General features: G+C 56.7%; 1 protein-coding gene across 3 annotated transcripts in view; it reads right to left on the reverse strand.

Annotated features, from left to right (window-relative positions):
- Nucleotides 1-498: 498 nt before the first annotated feature.
- Nucleotides 499-19,513, reverse strand: part of CACNA1S (calcium voltage-gated channel subunit alpha1 S) — a 49,297-nt gene continuing 30,282 nt past the window's right edge. The window contains exons 26-44 of one of the 3 annotated variants that reach the window (XM_075722223.1): nt 18,065-18,223; nt 17,612-17,722; nt 17,016-17,099; nt 13,462-13,518; nt 11,287-11,415; nt 10,556-10,621; nt 9,947-10,038; nt 9,302-9,461; nt 8,636-8,763; nt 8,096-8,192; nt 6,605-6,707; nt 5,399-5,500; nt 5,153-5,277; nt 3,983-4,111; nt 3,081-3,280; nt 2,262-2,326; nt 1,691-1,800; nt 998-1,102; nt 499-759 (exon numbers count right to left, since the gene is read on the reverse strand). In XM_075722223.1, coding sequence (XP_075578338.1) covers nt 499-759; nt 998-1,102; nt 1,691-1,800; nt 2,262-2,326; nt 3,081-3,280; nt 3,983-4,111; nt 5,153-5,277; nt 5,399-5,500; nt 6,605-6,707; nt 8,096-8,192; nt 8,636-8,763; nt 9,302-9,461; nt 9,947-10,038; nt 10,556-10,621; nt 11,287-11,415; nt 13,462-13,518; nt 17,016-17,099; nt 17,612-17,722; nt 18,065-18,223 — 2,283 coding nt within the window. Of the gene's footprint in view, nt 760-997; nt 1,115-1,690; nt 1,801-2,261; nt 2,327-3,080; nt 3,281-3,982; nt 4,112-5,152; nt 5,278-5,398; nt 5,501-6,604; nt 6,708-8,095; nt 8,193-8,635; nt 8,764-9,301; nt 9,462-9,946; nt 10,039-10,555; nt 10,622-11,286; nt 11,416-13,461; nt 13,519-17,015; nt 17,100-17,611; nt 17,723-18,064; nt 18,224-19,513 lie in introns of all 3 variants that reach the window. The other 2 variants (XM_009478972.2, XM_075722224.1) reach the window with 2 other exon arrangements.

The raw sequence follows: 19,513 nt of genomic DNA on the forward strand, positions 1-19,513 counted from the left end.
ATGCTGGGTCCAGCTGCTGGGATACAAGGAGACCCCCAGAGCTTGGCACCCTCAAAATGGCTGGTTGAGGTATGAGCATTTGGCAGCAAGGACAGACCTCCCTCAGCATGGGGGTTAGAGGCTGCCACATGAATCACTGCCAGCTCTGGTTAAATGTGGTCTCACATTTGCAGCCCCCTCCCCAAGTTGGGCTAGGCAGTGAGTGCCTGTGGGCACACGCTGTGCAGGCAGGGTGGCAAAGGAAGGAGGGGACAGGGGGATCCACAGAGTCACACAGCAGGAACACTTTAATGACCTGTCCAGCTCTTGCGAGGCTGCTGGCACAGCATTGTGCTGTCCTGCACCAGCATCCTGGAGACCTGGCCCAAAAATCCTCCTGCAGCTGGACAGAGCCCATCAGGACCCCAGGCAGAGAGGGGGAGCATTGTGGCACTGCGCCAGTAATGCCCTGCAAGCTCCTGAAGGGACTGTGCCCACCGGGCTGCATCGGCAGGCAGCTCACAGGCGAGTGACAGCAATGGTCTTTTGGGAGGGAGCTGTGCTGAGCCCTGGGCAGCTGGCTGGTGATGCGGCTGAGGTGTCCTGGAGGGCAGAGCCAGTTTTTGTGCCCTGCAGTGTTTCTCTTCCCTTTAGGAGCTCCACAGCTGCTTTCTCCACTCCATCCATCTCCAGCTGGCTGCTGGCCACTATCTCATCCCTGGTCACTGCTATGAAGGATGGGTCACGGGCCAGAGTCTCAAGACCCCCGGAGATCAGAGCCTGCAGCAGAGGATGGGGTCACAGCCCAATGTGTGCTCAGTCTGTAGAAGTGTCCCTGGCTGCAGGCAGCCCACTCTTGCCTCCTTTTCCCTGCTGCTCTCTGTGCTGGCACATACCTGCTGCTCACCCTCATAGCTAAGCTTTGCCCCCCAACCTCCCAACTTGGCATGAGCATGGCACCCCTACCCCCTTCACTCCTTGGCAGCCCTGCCTTTCCCTCTGCCAGGCTGTGCCTTACCTCCTGAATGAGAAAGGTGATGGCCAGGGTGGAGGATGTGCTTGGGTCACCACTTTCACCCCACTGGTACCCTGAGCTGGCTGCTGTTCCTGTCACAGTGCCATCCTCTCCAGGCATCTGGGCAAGAGGAGCAAAGAGCTGCAGCCTGGGCTTGGGCAATGCCCATGGAAGATCTCTCCCATGTTAATGTGGGGGCTGCAGGTACTGTCCCCAGCCTGGACAGTCACGATCCCAGTCCTGCTGGAGCTCCTGGGTCCAGGGCACCACCCACAATAGGACCCAGAAGGGCCACATGGGCAGAGAGAGCTGGGAACCACCCCTTATCTCCTGCCCTGGCACTTGCCAGGCAATGAGGCACTGTTGCCAAGGGCAGCCAGGGAAGTGTTGGAGCAAACCTGACACACCCCTTGTCTCTGCCTCGGCTCTGGAGGCAGCTGGGGAACCAGAGAGATGCTGCTTTGATCTGTCCCAGCTTGGATGAGCACCCCGTGCCTGCTGCAGCAGCAGGATGGGGACCCGGCTCCTCCCCTGAGCTGATCAGAAAAGAAAGCTCCAGCGAAGCTGGGTTCATGGTAGGGAGCCCTAGAAACTGGCTCCTCCACAGCTTGGCTGTGACAGCCTTTCCTAGGAGGGGAGGGAGGTTCACCCATGTCCCCCGCATTGCTGCCTCTGGACATACATTGCCCCCTTTACCTCCTGGGGAAGTAGGTGCAGCCCTGATGATGGGAGACCCCCAGAGGTGTCCCCTTGCCTCCTGCTCAGCCTCCGTTGCGGCCTCTCCATGGGTAAGGGGTGGTTGCACTCTGGGAGAGGGAAAGGTGGGTACATCAGATGGGCACAAGAGTAACAACACCACTGCCACCCAGAGGAGATCAGCTGGGAAGGGGCTAACTAGACTGGGGGAACCAAAGGGTTTAGGACCAACTGAAGTCCCAGCACCTGCCCACTGTGCCATGCTGGCTCCTCATGGTTAGGAAGGAGAAGTCCCTGTTCGTGGAAACGAACGTGGTCTTGTGGCCCTGCTGCCCGGGGGTGGCGCACAAGGCACTGCCTCCGTGCTCCTTCACCCCAGAGGGTGGGAAGGTGAGAAGGGTCTCCTGGAGCTCCCCAGACAGGTCCTACTGTGCTTGGGGCTCTCCACTAACCTCCAAGTTGCTGGGGTCTGCGTCTCTTCCTCCTGCCTGCCAACATCAGCCCCTTCCCCCTACCCTGGCCCTTGGGCTGGTCCAGATCCCCCAGAAGAGGAACGATTGCCAAAACTCACCCCGCACTGGATGCCTGGGTGCTGCTGGCGCCATCTTCCTCAGCACCTCGTCCTCATACTCCATCCTGGCAAGGGCAGGCAGGTGGGTCACCCTGAGCAGGGACCACATGCTGAGACCAGCTCCACCCAGGGGTGCAGCCCTCCCCACCTTCTCCACCCTGGGGAATGCAGCTTGGGGGGCAGACCAAGAGGGGCACCTGGGACAGATGAACAGGGTGGAGACCCCAAGAAGCGGGATTAAGTACATCCTCTTACATTGGTAACCCTTGTCCCCTGTGCCCGTGTCCAGGCAGGTGCTGGTGGCCCCTACCTAGGCCTTGGCACTCAGAGATTGGTGGGGAAGGGGGAAGGGTCATTCCTGTGATCCCTGGAGCCCTGGTGTCCACCTTGATCCTTAAGACATTGAGATGAAGGAGTGATGGGAAGGACAAGAAGGGTGTGTAGGGTGACACACACTGACATGCAAAGCCACACAGAAGCCCTGCATGTTCTGGGGACATCTCTAGGAGTGCCAGGCTGGGGCCTGGGAACCAGTGATGGGGCTCTGCCCTCCCTTTCCCTGCCTTGCGCCCCAGGGGCTGAATTTCTGCAGAAAGCTCCTGTGTCCATGGAGCCACTTCCATGGCCAGAGCTAAATTCCTCCCCCAGTCTGCAGGGACCTCACTGCTGCAACTCAGCCACTTCTCCAGACCTTACCCGTGTATGAAGAGACCCTGGGCAAGACCGACATGCAGCCAGCGCAGCCTCACTGGGAGCTGCTGGGCTTGGCCCAGCTCTGCCCCTCCTCACCTGCCCCACGCGAGGCTCACCAGCCCTTACCCCTCCAGCCAGTAGTTGCTGTTGGCGTTGTTGACATTGGTGTTGCCTTCCTGGGGGAAGTCGTCAAGGAAGACGGGTGAGTCAAGGTCCTCGCTGCCCACCTCCGTGAACTGTAGGGGCCTCTGGCTGGCCATGTGGGGCTGCAGTGGGCTGCTGGGCTCCAGGAAGCTATCGACCTGGCCAAACAAGCCACCTGTCCTCTGCAACCGACAGGGAGGGCATCAGGAGGTCTGGAGCTCTGGGCTGCTCTGGGGCCGTTCCCATGGGAGGAGACATGGGGAACAGCAGTCTCTCTGGTCATCTCTCTGCTCGAGTCTCACAGACCACACAGTGTTGAAAGCCTCATTGCCCAGGTGGGGAAACTGAGGCACTGATGGGTGATGGTCAGGCAGCAGCACTAGGATGAGAGCCAGCCCTGTGCATCACAAATCCTGCCACCTCTGTGGGACATCCTGAGCCAGTGGCACCTCTGGACACAGCAGGAGGTGCAACCCTGCAACACCACAGCTGCCCAGGCTGTCTCAAAGACTCTCAGAGAGTAGGAGGTGAATCTGTTCCTGCTCTGGTGATGAAGACACCTGAGCTGTCCTGCTTTAGCCTGGCAGAAGGTGTGAATGGGTAAACATTCAGCACATCCCTTCCAGGCATATGGTCCTTTTACAAAGGGGAAACTGAGGCAGGGAGCAGGTTGCCCAGGATGACTCAGCCAGGATGTCCTGATGCTCAGGGAGAGGAAAGAAGTGCTGATCCATCCTTGTGGTCCACACTGTTTTTTATGTTCAGGCTCACCTCTGTGGAATGTCCTCCAGCTGCTGGTAGCCATGCTGACCCACCACCAATAGACTGAAATGGGGGCTGGGTGTGACCACCACTACCTGGGGTGCCCTGAGGGCTGCACATACCCTATATATCCCTTCCTCCATGGCAGCCTCCACCATTGCTCTCTCCAGCTCCTCCTCAGCAGTCAGGTCCCCAGAGATGGCCCGATGGATTTCAGGAGCAGCTTCTTCTTCAATGCTCCTCAGCCCAGCCTGGTGGGGACAAGAAGGCAGGGCTGGATGTGGCCTGGCCCCACCACCCATCTCACACTGGGCTTTGGAGAGGGAAACGTAATGAAGCATGCTCACCTGGTAAGCCATGCTGCCCTGCCAGGCCTCCTACCAGGGACAGGCCATGGGTCGCCCTGTAGCTGGCTGGCCCTGCACTTGGTGAAACAGCTTCTGGGCTAATGCTGACCCACAAAGGGGTATGGTAAGGGCAGCCTGACAAAGGGTTGGGCTGGTGATACCCAGGGGCTAGCTGTGCCTTTGTCCCTGATCTGGAGAAATCTGACCTTGGGCCTGTCTCTTTTCCTTGCCTTCTACCTTTGGGGCCTGGTCTTTTATCTCTACAAGTGATTTCCTCCTTATAAGGTCAGAACAGGCTGGGGACATCCCAGCTGCTCTGGTCATGCACATAAATCCTCTCTTATCCCACCCTGACAGCATCCTTCAGGGCTGCTGTGCAGGCTTCTCTGACTGCAGTGGTCCTGCTCAAGATCAGCCACATGAACCCCCCTCCACCTGATGTTGCACCAGGCAATGAGAGGTGATACAGACAGCACCAGGCGCACAGAACTGTCCACAACACTGCTAAGGTGAGGAAAGGGAGAAGGCCCTGGGAACGGAGAGGAGTAGGTGCATAAGGGCCTGGATGAGCAGCATTCAGCCCAGACATTGGTCTGTGGTGGGAGTTTCCAGGTCTTAAAACTGCTTGGTGAGGCATCAGACCTTGCTGAGCCCTCTCTGTGGCGAAAGTCAGCAGGACAGAGAGTCAAAAATCTCTTTTGCTTCTGGAGTCACCTGCACCCTGGAGACTAAGATCACCCTCAGCGGTGACCCACTTGTGGCCACCTCATTCCCAGAGCCTGAGGCACAGAGGTCCCTATATGTCATTGCAGCTCTGTCTCTCTAAGTCACCCTGGAATTTCCTGAGCTGGGGGAAGCCTCTTCCCTGATCTGCAGAGCTCCCCACCACACCCTGCCTGCCCCCAGGAAGGATGACCCCTCCAACACCACCCACACACTACCAACCTGGATCTCCACAGGATTCTTCTTGGGCCGGTACCCATAATACTCCTCCTGGCGCTTCATGAACTTCCTGAAATGCTCTTGGATGAGGAAAGTAGCATAGAATTTGCCCACTGTCACCTCATCATCTGGAGGGGAGGAAATGAATCTGACGATACTGCCTATCACAAGGCCCCAAGTTGTTGGAGCAGCTGAGACCCCAACCAGGTGTCGGTCTGCCCCTCTGGGAAGTATCACCAGGTGACATACCTCCAATAGGTGGGATGACCTGGTCCAAAAGCTTCATACTTGTTCGTTTCCAAATTTTTTTGATAATGGCTCTGAGCTCCTCATTGGCCTGCTCAAAGTTTCCTGCAAGAAAAGCAGGGGAACGTGAACATGAGTGAAGACAAAGCATGTGAAAACCTGGCTAGACTCCTCCAGGGTGTGACAGCTCCTCTCCAGCCTTCCCACCCAGCAAAAAATGAGCTTTCTAAGAATAAGGCTTTGATTTTAGCAAAAAGACTTTAACTGTAGAGTGAGTCAGACCTAGCAAATGGGTGGAACGTTAGTGCCACTCTCTCTGTTCTGGTGATCAACAGCAGATTTTGACCTTTGGTTGTCTCACAGGCTTTACCATTTCTGCTCGCCTGCAATCCCAGTCTGTGCCCATGCGTGCTCCGAGATCTCCTGTGCTCCTCCCAGGGCTGCCTGCACTGTGCCAGCGGCCACATTCCCCTCTCCAGCTGGAGGGAAGGCACCTGTGCCGTGCTGCCGGAAGACACCAGCCCCAGTGGCCTACCACTGCCCAGCCTCACCTCCTGCCAGAGCTGGCTGCCCCAGCCCAGCTGCAGAGCTGCTGATGTGATACTGCCTGACTCACAGGCATGGAAACAAGCTGGTGTGGCATCTTCCCAAAGCAGGGCTTTGCAAACCATGCTGCTGGCAAGGAAGGGGGTGAAAGCAAATCCTCCCCAGCACAGCTAAATTCAAAGAGGATCCATCCCCTTCCATTCCAGTCTGAGATTATAAATAGATGGGGAAATGCAAAACTGGAGCAGGTGGTGCTATGCTGGGGGCAGGGGGAGATCAGACTACACTCAACAGTGCAGGAAGGGAGGCTGGTGGCTGTGCATCGTGGCAGGGATGGGAACTGGGTCAGAACCACTCCTCAGCTGTTCAGGTTGAAGTTACGCAACTGGGGTGGCATTGGTTCATTCTTCAGGGCTGCAACACATGTGCCTGCAGCTGATAATGTCCTCCAGGCTTAGCCTGAGCAGCCCCATGCATGTGCCCATGGTCTCTGGTCCAATGAGATAATGGCATGAAGCTGAGGGTTGTACCAGAGCGTCTAGCCCCACAGGCAAGTGCCCTGAGGTCCCTGGACAGTCAGAGAACAGTGTGCAACCAGCACCCTGCAGCAAAGTGAGAGGGTCCCCCCATCAGGCTGTAGAGGCAGACAGGAGCATAACTTACCTTCTGTCTTGATCTTGAGGGCTGTCCTCACCAGCGCAAAGAGGGTTGCATTGAAGGTGACGGTGCCATCACTGTTTAGGGGCATGTTCATGCACACTAGACGCTGCACAGCAAACCAACAACTGTGACCCCAGGAGGCAGAGCAGGCTGGCAAACACACAGCCTGTCCTGGCCGGAGGGCAGCCATGCTGGCTGGGGAGATGCTCTGCTCAGGGGACTGAGCTGCTGCCCAAGGAGCCCTCCCAGCTCTGCCCACTCTGCCCAGGCCCACGGGGCTCTGCACCACTGCTTGGCAGCGCATGGGCCAGGGGCAGTGGCACTCATCCTAACTAGACAGCTAAACCAGACCAGGCTGCGGGGAGACCCAGGTCAGATCTGTGGAAATAACCCAACCTATGGGGCACCGGTGCCATGGGAGAAAATCATAGAATCATTTAGGTTGAAAAAGACCTTCAAGATTGAGTCCAACGTAAACCTAACACTGCCAAGTCCACCACTAAACCGTGTTCCTTAGTGCCACATCTACGTGTCTTTTAAATACCTCCAGGGATGGTGACTCAACCTGGGCAGCCTGTTTCAGTGCTTGACAACCCTTTCTGTGAAGAAATATTTCATAATATCCAATCTATACCTCCCCTGGCACAACCTGAGACTGTTTCCTCTTGTCCTATCACTTGCTGCTTGGGAAAAGAGACTGACACCCACCTCGCTACAACCTTTCAGGTAGTTGTAGAGCGTGATAAGGTGTCCCCTGAACCTCCTTTTCTCCAGACTAAACAACCACCCAGCAAGAGACACAGCATTGCTCTCAGGGAGATGGGAGTCATTCTGCACTGTGCTCCATCCTCCAGAAAGTGCCCCAGGCTGCTGTGAGGGATGTGGGGATCAAACCTTGTAATGAGTTTGCCCAAGACCCACAAGGGTTTACACCAGTGCCTGAACCTCTGCCCATGTGGTTTACACGTGAGCCTCACACAGGCCCTGGATTTGTGCAGAGTGAGCTAAGCCAGGAAAAGTGTACTCATGCCTACAGAGCCGGTGTTTCCAGCTCCCTCAGTGCTATCAGCCCTTGGAAACAAACTTCTATAGCCCAGTTGACGTGGACAGGTAGTCAGGCCCAGCATTGCCCTCCTGCACCAGATGCAGATGTGGGGCATCCCAGTGTGGCTTGGGAGTCCCTCTGCCCTGAGGGCTCCAGGTTGGGCAGAGACCAGCCCGCCAGTGCCATCCCCCTCGCTGTGGGAGTGAGCACAGGCAAGTCATTATCTTCAGGACCCTGAAAAAACATCAGCTCCATCCAGGTTAACAGCATCTCTCCCTGCACCCAGAATACTCTCCTCCATTAAACACCAGAGGTCAGAACATGCTTATAAAACATGACACTGGGAAGCCAGCTGGATTGTCACCCTCAGCCTCCCTATGGAGAATGCAGAGACAGCTCGGTGAAGGTGCCCCTGTGCCCACATGCCCTGCCACCCGCTTGGCTTTTACCTTACAAGCTACACGGTGTGGGCAGAACTTCCCAAAGCCCAGGGGAGGCTGGATACGTCTCAGCAGAGTCACCACATCCAAGTGTTTGATCCTGCCCCTGCGGAAGCAACAAACTGCGTCAGCAGTGTGGTGGCAGACGTTGGGGACAGTGGTTCGGGCAGGGGCTGGGTGGGTTCATCCCTGTGGCCTGCCCCACACTCCTGCGGTGGGCAAATCCCTACATTTCCCTGTGCTCCTCTTGGGGAAAACAGCTTCTGCCCATGGCACCAGACAGCAGATAAAGGTGTGCAGTGGCACGGGAAGAGTTAGCAGCATCACCAGGGCTGGATGAACAGGGGACTGGAAGTCTTGCGTCCCCAAACATCCTGATGGTTTGTATCAGCCCTGGAATATGCTGGCAAGTCCACATCCACTTCTGAGATGCTGGGATCTAAGTCTTAGACAGTGCCACAGCTCACACTGCTCTGCATGTCTCAGGGCAGCCCACCCCAGGCTCCCCATGGACCATCCCCTCTGTGCCACTCACCCCCTGTCACTCACTTGGCCTCAGGGTCGTACTCAGCCCAGATCCGTTTGAACTCATCCAGGTGATGGGGCCCAAGGATGGACCAGTCACGTGTGAGGTAGTCAAAGTTGTCCATGATGACAGCCACAAAGAGGTTAATGATCTGAGGGCAGAGGAGCAGGTGTGAAGGATGCAAGTTAGGGCAGGGCCAAGCACTCAGCAGGTCCCTGGCAGAGGAACAGTGACAGCCCTCGCAACTGGCAGCGTGGGGCAGAGCATTGCTGCCCATGGGCCCCGGCCAGGGCCATGGGAAAACGCAGGCAGACATGTTAGGGAGGAGAAGGGGCTTGGGTTCCCTTGGAGCCAGGGGATGCTGTGGGTCACCCCATGCAGGGATGGGCCTCCCACCCAAGGAGATCATGTGAAAGGTTGCAGCAGGCACAAGGCATTTCTTCCTTCACCCGTGCAAGAGCTAACATGGACACATCTGGACAGCAGCACATGGGGGCTGTGGGAAGGAACTAATGAGCGATCAGGAGTGTGGTGCCATGTTTACAGCATGGCTGGGAAGATGGGCTGGGGAATGATGCCCCATGATGCTGAGGAAGAGGGTGCTGTGGGCTCAGCCCCATGAAATGCAAGGCTAACCCAACACTGGGGGCTGCTCAGGGTCAAAGGGAGCCCTACAGGAGCTGGCATACCAGGAAGGCACAGAGCATGTAGAAGCTGATGAAATAGAAGTAGGCGAAGCCTGTGCCGCAGGTGTACTCCTCGCCCTCAGCAAAGTCTGACTCAGGGTCGCACAGCTTGCCGTAGCTGCAGTCTAGCAGGATCTCCTGCCAGGCCTCACCGGTTGCACACCTGGGGAGAGGGGATGCCTGCTGGTCCCTGCCTGTCCTGGACACGAGCTGGGCATGCAGGGAGGGCTGTGGCCAGCCCAGCTCACAGGGTAATGGGGAGCCACTTGGAAAGGAGCAGTCAGGATCCTGGGCTTGCTTGTGCTGCTGCGGAGAGTCTGCTATTGAAAGCTCCAAAGTGAAGTGTCTTGGGCTGAGCTCTTGCTTCCCCTTGACTTTACTCACAATTCACAAATTAAAATCCAGTCTGGGAAGGAAACATTCAGACTAGAAACCCAAAGTGCCCCTCTCTCCTGCAGCTCAGCCACACCAGGCAAACTGATAGCCACTCCTGAAATGCTTCCAGTGCTGCAAGAGATTTTTCTGTAGGGCAAAAAAGAAATCAACTACAGAAATGCTGGTATCCCTCACTCCAAGCTGGTGGGCTCCCATGCTCACGCTGAGCCCAGCTCCCTTCTGGAGCTGCTCGCTTGCCAAAACAAGACTAACCTGAAGAGCAGCAGCACAGCTTGTGGAAAGGTTTGGAAGTTGTTGTTTCGGTTGATTTGGGTCCCGTCCACCATGGCGATCTTCCCAAACATCTGTAAATCACATTGTCATGTCCCCAGCATCCTTTCTTAGGCACCAACTACCCTCCACAGCACCCCTGTCCCTGAGCTCCTCTTCCTCTTGTTTACTTGGCTTTGGGAGTCCCCAAGAGACTGAGACCGGGGTGTGGGTGCTCTGGGGCTCATGAGCTCCTTGAATTTTCCTGCCTATGCTGAAAATGCCCCTCTCTACGTTGCACTTCATCTGGGCCAAGGAGACAAGGTCTTATGAACTAGGCACAAGCACTGGTGACTTGTGTGTCTAGGTTGTGCCGTTGACTCCAAAAGTGCTATTTACTGCATGTCTTGGTTTCCCTAGCTGCAGCCTGGGGATGGGAGGAGGCTGCTGGGGCTGTAAGCATCCTTGGACACCAGGGTAAAATGGTCCCATCATGTGCAAAGTCCCAGGGAGTACCTGGCAGAGGATCTAGTCCCTCTCCATCCCATCTCCCCAGATCCTATCAGGCTCAGGGCATCTGTTCAAGACAAATCCCACCCCTGTGCCTCTCACCTGCATCCCGATCACAGCATAGATGAAAAAAAGCATCACAATCAGCAGGGCTACATAGGGCAGAGCCTGTGACAAAAGGACCATGGTTCGTGTGAGACACCAGCCCAGCATCAAGGCAACCCAGGGACAGGAGGTTGGGTCTGGAGCTACTGTGTGAGGCCAGTATCCAGGCCTCCATGTGGGGAGGGGACAGCTTACTTTCTGCATGATGCTCTAACCACCCTCCCACTAGCCCCACTGTCCAGTTCTCATGCATGGGAGGCTTATGCCAACTGCCGAGGGAGCACTGGGTATCTACAGCTGGGATGAAGGCTGAGCACACCCGAGGGATGCCCAGGGCTGAGGGAGCTGCCCAGGCTCAGGAGCTGTGTGCTGAGATGCTGCAGTATGCCCTTGAGCTACGTGCTTGGTGCAGAGCCCAGCCTTGCTGGGACCAGGGCTGATGGGCCCAGGCAGGCCCTGCCTGCTTGCTCAGCCCAGTGGTATCTCAGGCTCTGACACATGGTGGTGTCAGCCAGAGAGACCCCCACATCTTCCCACCCATACAGGCAATGTTCTCCTATACAGAACAAGCTCCTGGCCCAAACTGAGGCCAGCAGCCTGCCAGCATTGGAGCTTTCCTCCTCTGCCTGTTGAGGACTGACTGCTCACCCGGCTAGCCTGAGCATCAGAGCTTGCTGCCAGCTCAGGGCATATGCTTGTCTGGGAGCAGAGCACTGTTCCTCACATACCTGGAAGGACTTGATGAAGGTCCACAGGAGGGTCCTGACACCTTCCCCCCGGCTCAGCAGCTTCACCAGCCGCATCACCCGGAACAGTCGGAAGAAAGTAATGGAGACGCGGGAGTTGTCATCAGAATCCTGCAGGCAGAGCACAACACTTGGAGGGCAGCTTGGAGGTGCTGATGCCTCTAGGCAGACAAGGAGGGGTCCATGGGGGGGAAAGGGTAACAAGATTCGCTCCCCCCAGGCACCAGTCATGGTCCCCACAGCCCTTGCCTGCATGGAGGAGCAGACTGCGAAGGGGATGTGCTGACACTTTCCCTCCAGCCTTCCCAACGAGCTCATCTCCCCAGCCCCATTGTCTCACATCTCTGCCCCCCCACCCCGGGCTGCTCGGGGACACCTAGTTATGGGTATGAGAGTAATCCCATTAGCTAGGGGGATGGTACACTGCAGGAAGAAAGGCATGCTGTAACGCAGGCTGGGAGAGCTGTGCTGTTCACCGCACACCAGGCAGGGCCACCCAAGGATAGGCTCAGGTCCCTCCAGGCTCTTGCCCAGCACATACCATACGGGACCCTCCCACCTTAGGGCCTATTTGTAAGGTGAGCTGTAGGCCAGGGACTAGGCACACGAGGGGTTAATGATGGCTGTTTAAGCACAGGAAGATTGGTCTGAGAATGTCCCAGCAGGGCTTTCATGGACAAAAGGAAGGTCTGAAGGCAGGGTGGCTCTTGGGGGGTGCTGCCCTGTGCCACCCCTACCTGCAGTGATGCCTACTCTCTTGGGCTGGCTGCAGGCCCCCCCTTGGAGGGGTGAACAGCCATGTCCCAGGCCTGGGGACTCCTGGGTTCAGGGCAGAATGGGCAGGCAAGAGGGGAGCCAGCAGGCACAGCTCCTGGTCTCAGAGCGCAAGGTTTCATCTGGGAGCACCTGGGACATTGGCAGTTGGAGATGCTGGGGGCTCAGTCACCTGCTCCCTTGGTTGCTCTGTCGCAGCACAGCCTCGGCCCCAGCCTCTGCCACCAGGAACCATGAGCAAACCCTCCTGGCTTCCGCCAGGCACTGTCCATCCCGACTCCATCACCACTCAGGATGCCTTTCCCACTGCCCCCTCGGTCTCCCAGAACTTTACTGCTGCCACTGGATCTTCCTCACTCCCATCATCCAGCCCACCCATTCCCAACTATTTCAGGGCAACAAAACCCAGATGTAAACACCCCTCCCAGCAGCTTCAGCTTCCCCAGCCTGGCTTTTCTGAGTTCCCAGGGCTGCACTGTTTCCAGTGCGTCTGGAAACAAAAACAAAACAGCATCTCCTCTCTCCACCCCTCTTTCTTTTGCCTTTTGCTCTCCTAGTGCCTAGCACCTGCCCAGGGAGCACGGTGGTCAGGAACATCTCATCAGCTCCAGTGTACCATGTCCCCACCGCCAGGACCTGGGCAGTGCCTAGTGAAGGCCAGCTTGCCCTCCACAGTTCCTGTCACCAGGGCCCTAGGACCCCTGGGAAGTGGTTCCAGTGCGTGGGACCAGCCAGCATCTCCCCATTTTCAGAGCTCCTACGGGAGCTCCTATGAGCTAACCCAGGGCACCCCCACCCCACGGCACCCCCATGGTGGTCTCAGCCACCAGCACAGGGCTTGGCCCACTCAGCCCCCCAGCACATCAGGCCAGAAGCCACAGCACACAGCCAGCTCCTTGGGAGAAGGCATGGTGTAAGAGTCGCCCCTCTAACCATTTCTCCAGCTAACAGTCTCAGAGGTGCATTCACGCAGGCAAATCCCTTCAGGCCTTACACAGACAAGGTGATGGTCAGATGAACCAAGGCCAAGTGTCCTGCCCTCAACAGCCAGGGACACCTTTGCTAGATGCTCCGTTCAGGTCAGATACCGCAGTTCCGGGGGGTGGGATGGTGGAGGGCAGGGCTGGGCCAGCAGACGGACCCAGGAGGGCTGGGGAACAGCCTGGCACATCTCAGGGTGGGAAAGGGGTGTCTGTGTGGGGGGTGTCTTGCCCCAGGGCCCTCTCAGTAAGGGGAGAGCTATGCCCCAGAGAGAGCAGCTGGGTCTGGTGAGTCTTAAGGACATGCAGGACACATGCAAACGCCGGCCACAGGCACACTGGCACAGCCATGGGCAGCAAAGGGGAGAGGGACGCAGTGCAAGCACATGCAGCTGATATTTACAATGCTATCACAGCCTCCGCCAAGGCAGTACAATCCACCACTGGATGCAAGAACAGTCTGTCAAGAAAACAAGAGAGTCAGCAGGAGAAGTGAGGCAGGAATGATAGAGAGGGAGGATGGGTGGTTGCAGAAGAAGACGACACAGACACAGAAGAAAGAATAAGATGGAAACTGGGGACAAGAGGAGGTGGCTGTGAGAGGAGCATAGGGGAAGGACAGGCAGAGACCCACTGTCACTTGGGCTCACAGACAAGGTGACATGACTTCTGAGGGGCAGAGGCAGCAAATGGATGGCCAGGGAAACACACTGATCATGAGGCACTTACCCACTTCTGTGCCCCACTGCGTCTCACCTGCTGTGACATATACATCCGGGACAGGGGTGTATGGGCCAGGAAATCTGGGCCAAAGCTCAGGACTGTGTAATTTTTCTGATTCCCACGGATGCCCCCAGGTCAGGCCCAGGGCAGTTGCAGGTGGGATCTGGAAGCAAGCTGACCAGCTCAAGCCAACCCATAGTTCCTCTGCAGCAAGCTGGGCTGTGCTCAGCACGGTTGCTTGGACACCAAGACAAAACTGGTGCAAGTCTGCTGGGAGCGAGCACCCAGTCTGGTAGTCCCATTGGTGGGAGGCAAACTGCTGCCTGGCACTGTTCGCCTACTGAGAGGCAGGAACGCTGCTCTACATGCATATCAGCACACGCAGGGCACACACATTCACAAGCAGAGGATTGCTTACTCACACACACACACGAGCACACAAACCCTTGAGGCTCCTCAAAGCTAGACGGAGACACACTCCTCTCTGCAGAGAGCCTGGGATACTCTGGGGCAGGGGGACTCCTTCCCAGTGCAGACACCAATATCTGACCCTCAGCGGGGTTGCCCAACCCCAGCACTCCTCGCACAGACCAGACTCATTCCTGGAGGCCCAGCCAGCAATTGCAGGAGACTTCGGGTAGGCTGGGAAGGTTGGCCCTTGAGAAGGGGCTGAGCTGCCAGGGCAGGCAGTGGCAGGACTGACACAGCAACATGGACACTGCCAGCCCCCTGCACTTCAGAGCTTGGGGTAGCACTGCCAGAGGGGCCCCCATCCCTACTTCTTTCTTGCCCAGACCCCTCAATACCCCCTGGGATCTGGGGCAACTAAATGATTGAACAGCTGTGAGGATCTGGCTGTGGTGGCTAGCAGAGGGTTCCTGACAGCACAACCCTCCCCACCACCTCACCCTGACAGCCACACACAGAAACATGAGGGAGGAAAAAAGAGGCAGAATGGAAAGAGAGAGGAGGAGAAGACAGACTTTGCAAACCAGATTTGTGTGCCTGGGTGCCACCAGAAATGGCTTGGCTGCTGCAAGGTGTCACCCACCACCCCTGCACCGTGGTGCAGGCTTGTTTAGTGAAGGCCACCCTCCTGAGAACACTGCAGCCCCCAAGGTCTGCCTGCACCAACAAGGTGATCTATGGTGGGTGCAGTGGTTGCAGACAGCTCCTGCGGATCAGAGGTAACAGACCCACCTTGCACTGACCTCTCAGCAGGGAGGAGACTTACCAGAAGGGGAGGTGAGGTTGCCCCTCTGCCTCCTAATCCTAATCCCCCTGCACATCACCAGATGGCTGGAAAAGCTCGGGGATGCTTGGAGAGATGTGGGCTGGATGGAGAAGAAAGCACATGGAGGAAAGGTGGGGCAGCCGTGAGGGGCTCTGCTCTCAGGAGCAGACACTGATGGTCACAGGAGCATGAGACCTGCCAGACCAGGACTGCCTGTGACAGATGTCCCTGAAGAGCTTGGAGGACTGGGAGACCAGCGCTCTTAATGCCTCAGCACCCAGACCTGGGGGAGAGGACCAGGGAAGCTCAGGCCATATAGGACCATTCTTGAAATCCTGCCTGGCCTTCTGCACAGCCCTGCCACTGCCAACAGTGTTGTGGCACACAGAGCACAGCATCTGGGTCAGTCCCTGCCAGCCCAGCCAGGGCACTGGACTCTTCTGGGTGCCTGTGACCTGTGTCCCTGGGCATCCCCACAGACCCATGGCCGAGTACACACCTTGGCATCTGTGCCAACTGATCGGGTCTCTTGCTCCACAGTGGCTGAAAATCCCTGCCTAGTGCAGGGCCTTGAGCACTCTTTGAACTTCATTTCTGAGTGACAACAGGATGGGGAAGGCGGTAGCACACTAGGATATGATACCCTACAGGCAATGGGAAACCCCAGGTCACAGGTGCAGAGAGTTGGAGGGGCAAGGATGGGGTCCTGGAGGACCTGGCAACAGATGAAAGCTGCTGGCACTGGCATGTAATCTGGGAGTTCATCAATGCTGAGAAGCCCAGAGGCTCAGAGGATGGCAGTATCGATGTGCAGGGCTGTGCAGGGAGAGCATGTTGCTGTCACAGGGGAGGAAGGTGGATGGTTTTGCTCATCCCAGCTCTGTGAGGTCTGGACCACCCTCCAGAGAAGAAGGTGACTGCCACCAAGGGCCCCTGAGCACCCTCTCCTCTCCACCACAGAGAACGGCTGAAGGTCACCCCGCACAGGGGTGGCAGTGGCAGCAGCTCTGCCAGATACAGCCCTGTGGTGCATCAGAGCTGGCAAGCCCTGCCCCCAAGAGAAGGCATGCGAAGTCACTAGAGAGGGTTAATCTATAATCTATGCAATCCTACAGCTGCTTCTAGAGTTACCATCAGATCTGCTAAATGCAGCACATGACCTCCAGGTGCAGAGGGGCATTTTCAGTGCTAGACACCAGGTGTGGATGTTCCAGTGCTATGAAAGGCAGTGGCATGCTGGCTTCCTAGCACTCCTCTGAAAATGCTCCCAGCAGAGCGCTTACCATATAGCCACTGCCTGCAGCCACCCAGCCATGCAGTTTATATGGTGTAGAGCTGCTGAAATAGTGTATGGAGTATACACATGCACACATATACAGTCAGTATATGTACGGATCACTGTACAAAGGGACACACACAAAGCAAATGCCTTGAAATTTGATGTTTCTGATCCACCTCTGGCATGGGACAGCAGTGTCCCATGGGTACAGGGAGCTGTGGGAACCCTTTTTCTTCCCACCTGCACTGATCTGAGGCTGGATGCATGGGTGACTGCCTGTCCAGGAGTGCACATGGGGAAGACAGGCAGGGTGAGTGGGGCAGGGGCTGGCCTGCATCCTGCTGTCATGGTCCAGTCCCGAGTGAGTAGACTGTTTTCCACAAGATCCCAGTGCCTACAGATTCAGGGGAACGGAGGGGAGGGGGCAGTGTGACTTGTCAGCCATCTGGGGATGGTCCCCTATGTTTAAACAGTGCTTTAAGGTCCACAGGGCCATGGCTGTGATCTCCACACACTCATGCCACAGGCTGATCCTGGCTTGTCCTTCCTCAGAACCAAGCAGAGCAGGGAGAGAGGAGAGGACACCAACACTCTGCAGAGCTGGACACCACACTGGCATCCCTGTCTCGCCCCAGGGCAGGTGCTGCGGCACAGCCTCAGGCAGGTGCCGGCAGTGGTGCTCTGCAGGGACACCCTCATGCCTAAGCAGCCTGACACTTACGTCAATCTCACTGAGGATGACATCAATGATGCTGCCAATCACTATGAGGAAGTCGAAGACGTTCCAGGGGTCCCCGAAATAGCCCTGCCAGGGAAGAGCCAGAGAAGAGGAGTGAACATGCAAGGGTTAAGTCAGGGAGGAGACAGATGTGGAAGCCTAGAGGAAGGAATGCCAGAAGGATCACCAGTGACCTCTGACACCTCAGAAAGAGCCAGAAGAAGGGATGGTGGTCAGACCTTATACCCTCTGGTCAATTGTTTGGTCCTGTCTTGCAATGGTGTGAAATGAGGGAGGGTGGATCAAGGTGGCTAGAGCTATAACCCCACCAGTGACAGATGACCCTGATGATGGGAACGATGGCTGGCTGGATTGGGTTGGATTTGGCTAGCAAGGTTAGCCCTGACAAACAGTAGTCCTTCCAGTAACTCACAGGTCCTGTGCATGGGGGTCCCCAAAGGTCTCACAAGGAGTCCTCTGGAGTTGCAGGCATGGGACTGCTTGTACTGGAGAGATGTCAAATGCGGGGTGAATGGACCGGACCCCACTGGCCTGGCCTGAGGCCCTCTCCTGCTCTCTGGACCATGCCCTCCTCTCACCTTGGCTTTGAAGGCCATGAGCTTGAGGATCATCTCCAGGGTGAAGAGGATGGTGAAGGCCACGTTGAGGATGTCTGAGATGTGATTCATTTCTGCGGACTGATTGTAATGCTGAGGAGAAGGCAGGAGGAGTCATGTTAGCCCATGGCAGGTCCAGCCTCTGTTGTGAGCTCAGATGTGTGTGCTAGATGCAGACCCCCCTCCTACAGACTTACGGCTCAGCAATTGTCAGCAAAAAGGAAATTCCCCCCTGCAGCCCCTTCTCTGGGCTCCCTGCATCCAACCAGTCCCACTTTGCCCCTATCCCCAGGGGTGCTGAGTACACACCATGAGCTTTGCTGTGCAGGAAAGACCTCCTCCCCAGAAGCTCTCTGCGAGGTGGCAGGGCTGAGCTTGCCCATCTGCTGCCGTGGACACCCATCCACCACCCATGGTGGGCACTGTGCCCCTTACCTGCATACCCAGGCAGATGGTGTTCAGGAGGATCAGGAAGAACATGAGGTACTCAAAGTAGGAGGAGGTAACCACATACCAGATCTGGTACTGGTAGGGGTTCTTAGGGATGTAGCGCCGCAGCGGGCGAGCCTTCAGCGCATACTGCACACACTGGCGCTGGGGAAGGAAGCGCAGGTGTGATCCCACAGAGGGGTACAGGCACAGAGTCAGCACCACTGGCAACATTGCATGTCCCCACAGACACAAGTTGGATCCCCCCTCCTCTCTCAGCCCAGCGACATGGGCCAGGAACAGCAATGGTTCAAGTATCTGCTGTGGTTTCTGCAAATACACCCCCAAAGCACCCACAAAGGACCAAGTTTCCAAAGCCACTGCTTGCCTCCAAAGATTGCCATGCTGCCCTTGTACCAACCCCTCCAGTCCTGGGCCTGCCTGGTTATCACGGCACTTTCCCAGGACTGGCAAAGAGCAGCCTGAAGACATCACATGAACCAGGGGTGAAGGGGGCGCTGGGTTTTCTCTCTGCACCTGGGAGGTGCTAAGCACGCTCTTCCCTCCCCAGCGGGCCAGGGCCATCTCTGCTGGGTTCATGTGCAGCTCACACCACCACCAGCACCCTCAGCTCAAGGTGCCCATGCTGCCTCTGCAGGCTTGCTCAGCACATGAGCATGCCAGCACCTCCTCTGGGCCAGCAGGCATCCCTGTCTAGCTGTCCTCCCCAGCACGTGCCACGTCCTCTGCTGATGCCAATCTCACTTCTGTTGCTTCCAACCTTGATGTCTGCAGCCAGAATCACAGCATGACAGCATCACAGAAGGGCTGACAGTGGATGGTGCCTCTGGCGATGGTCTAGTCAAAGTTCCCTGTCCAAAGCAGGGCCAGCTAGAGCATGGTGCCCAGGACTGTGTCCACTTGGGTTTTGAATACCTCCAAAGATGGAGACTTCACAACCTCTCTGGGCAAGCTGTTCCAGTGCTTGACCACCCTCACCATAAAAAAGGGGGGGGGGGGGGGGGGGGTATGTTTAAATGGACTTTCTTGTTTTCTTCAGTTTGTGCCCATTGCCTTCTGTCCTGTCACTGGGCACAACTGAAAAGAACCTGGCTCCATCTTCTTTACATCCTCCCAATTAGGTATTTATACACATAGGTAAGATCCCTATGAGCCTTCTCTTCTCAACACCAAACTGACTTAGCTCTCAGCCTCTCCTTGTATGGCAGATGCTCCAGACCCTCAGCCATCTCAGTGGCCCTTTGCTGGACTCCACTCCAGTACGTCCATGTTGCTTTTGTACCGGGAAGCCCAGAACTGGGCACAACCCTCTGCTCCAGCTCAGTCTGGGCACCCTACCTGCACCAGAAGGCCCACTCCCTGGTTCTGGTCCACTCTGTCCTTTCCTTGGAAGGCTTGTGTTGTGCCAGGCATAAGCCCAGCTGATCCTGCCCC

This window comes from Pelecanus crispus, chromosome 17 (genome assembly GCF_030463565.1).
Source record: "Pelecanus crispus isolate bPelCri1 chromosome 17, bPelCri1.pri, whole genome shotgun sequence".
In the NCBI taxonomy this organism is placed as follows: Eukaryota; Metazoa; Chordata; class Aves; order Pelecaniformes; family Pelecanidae; genus Pelecanus; species Pelecanus crispus.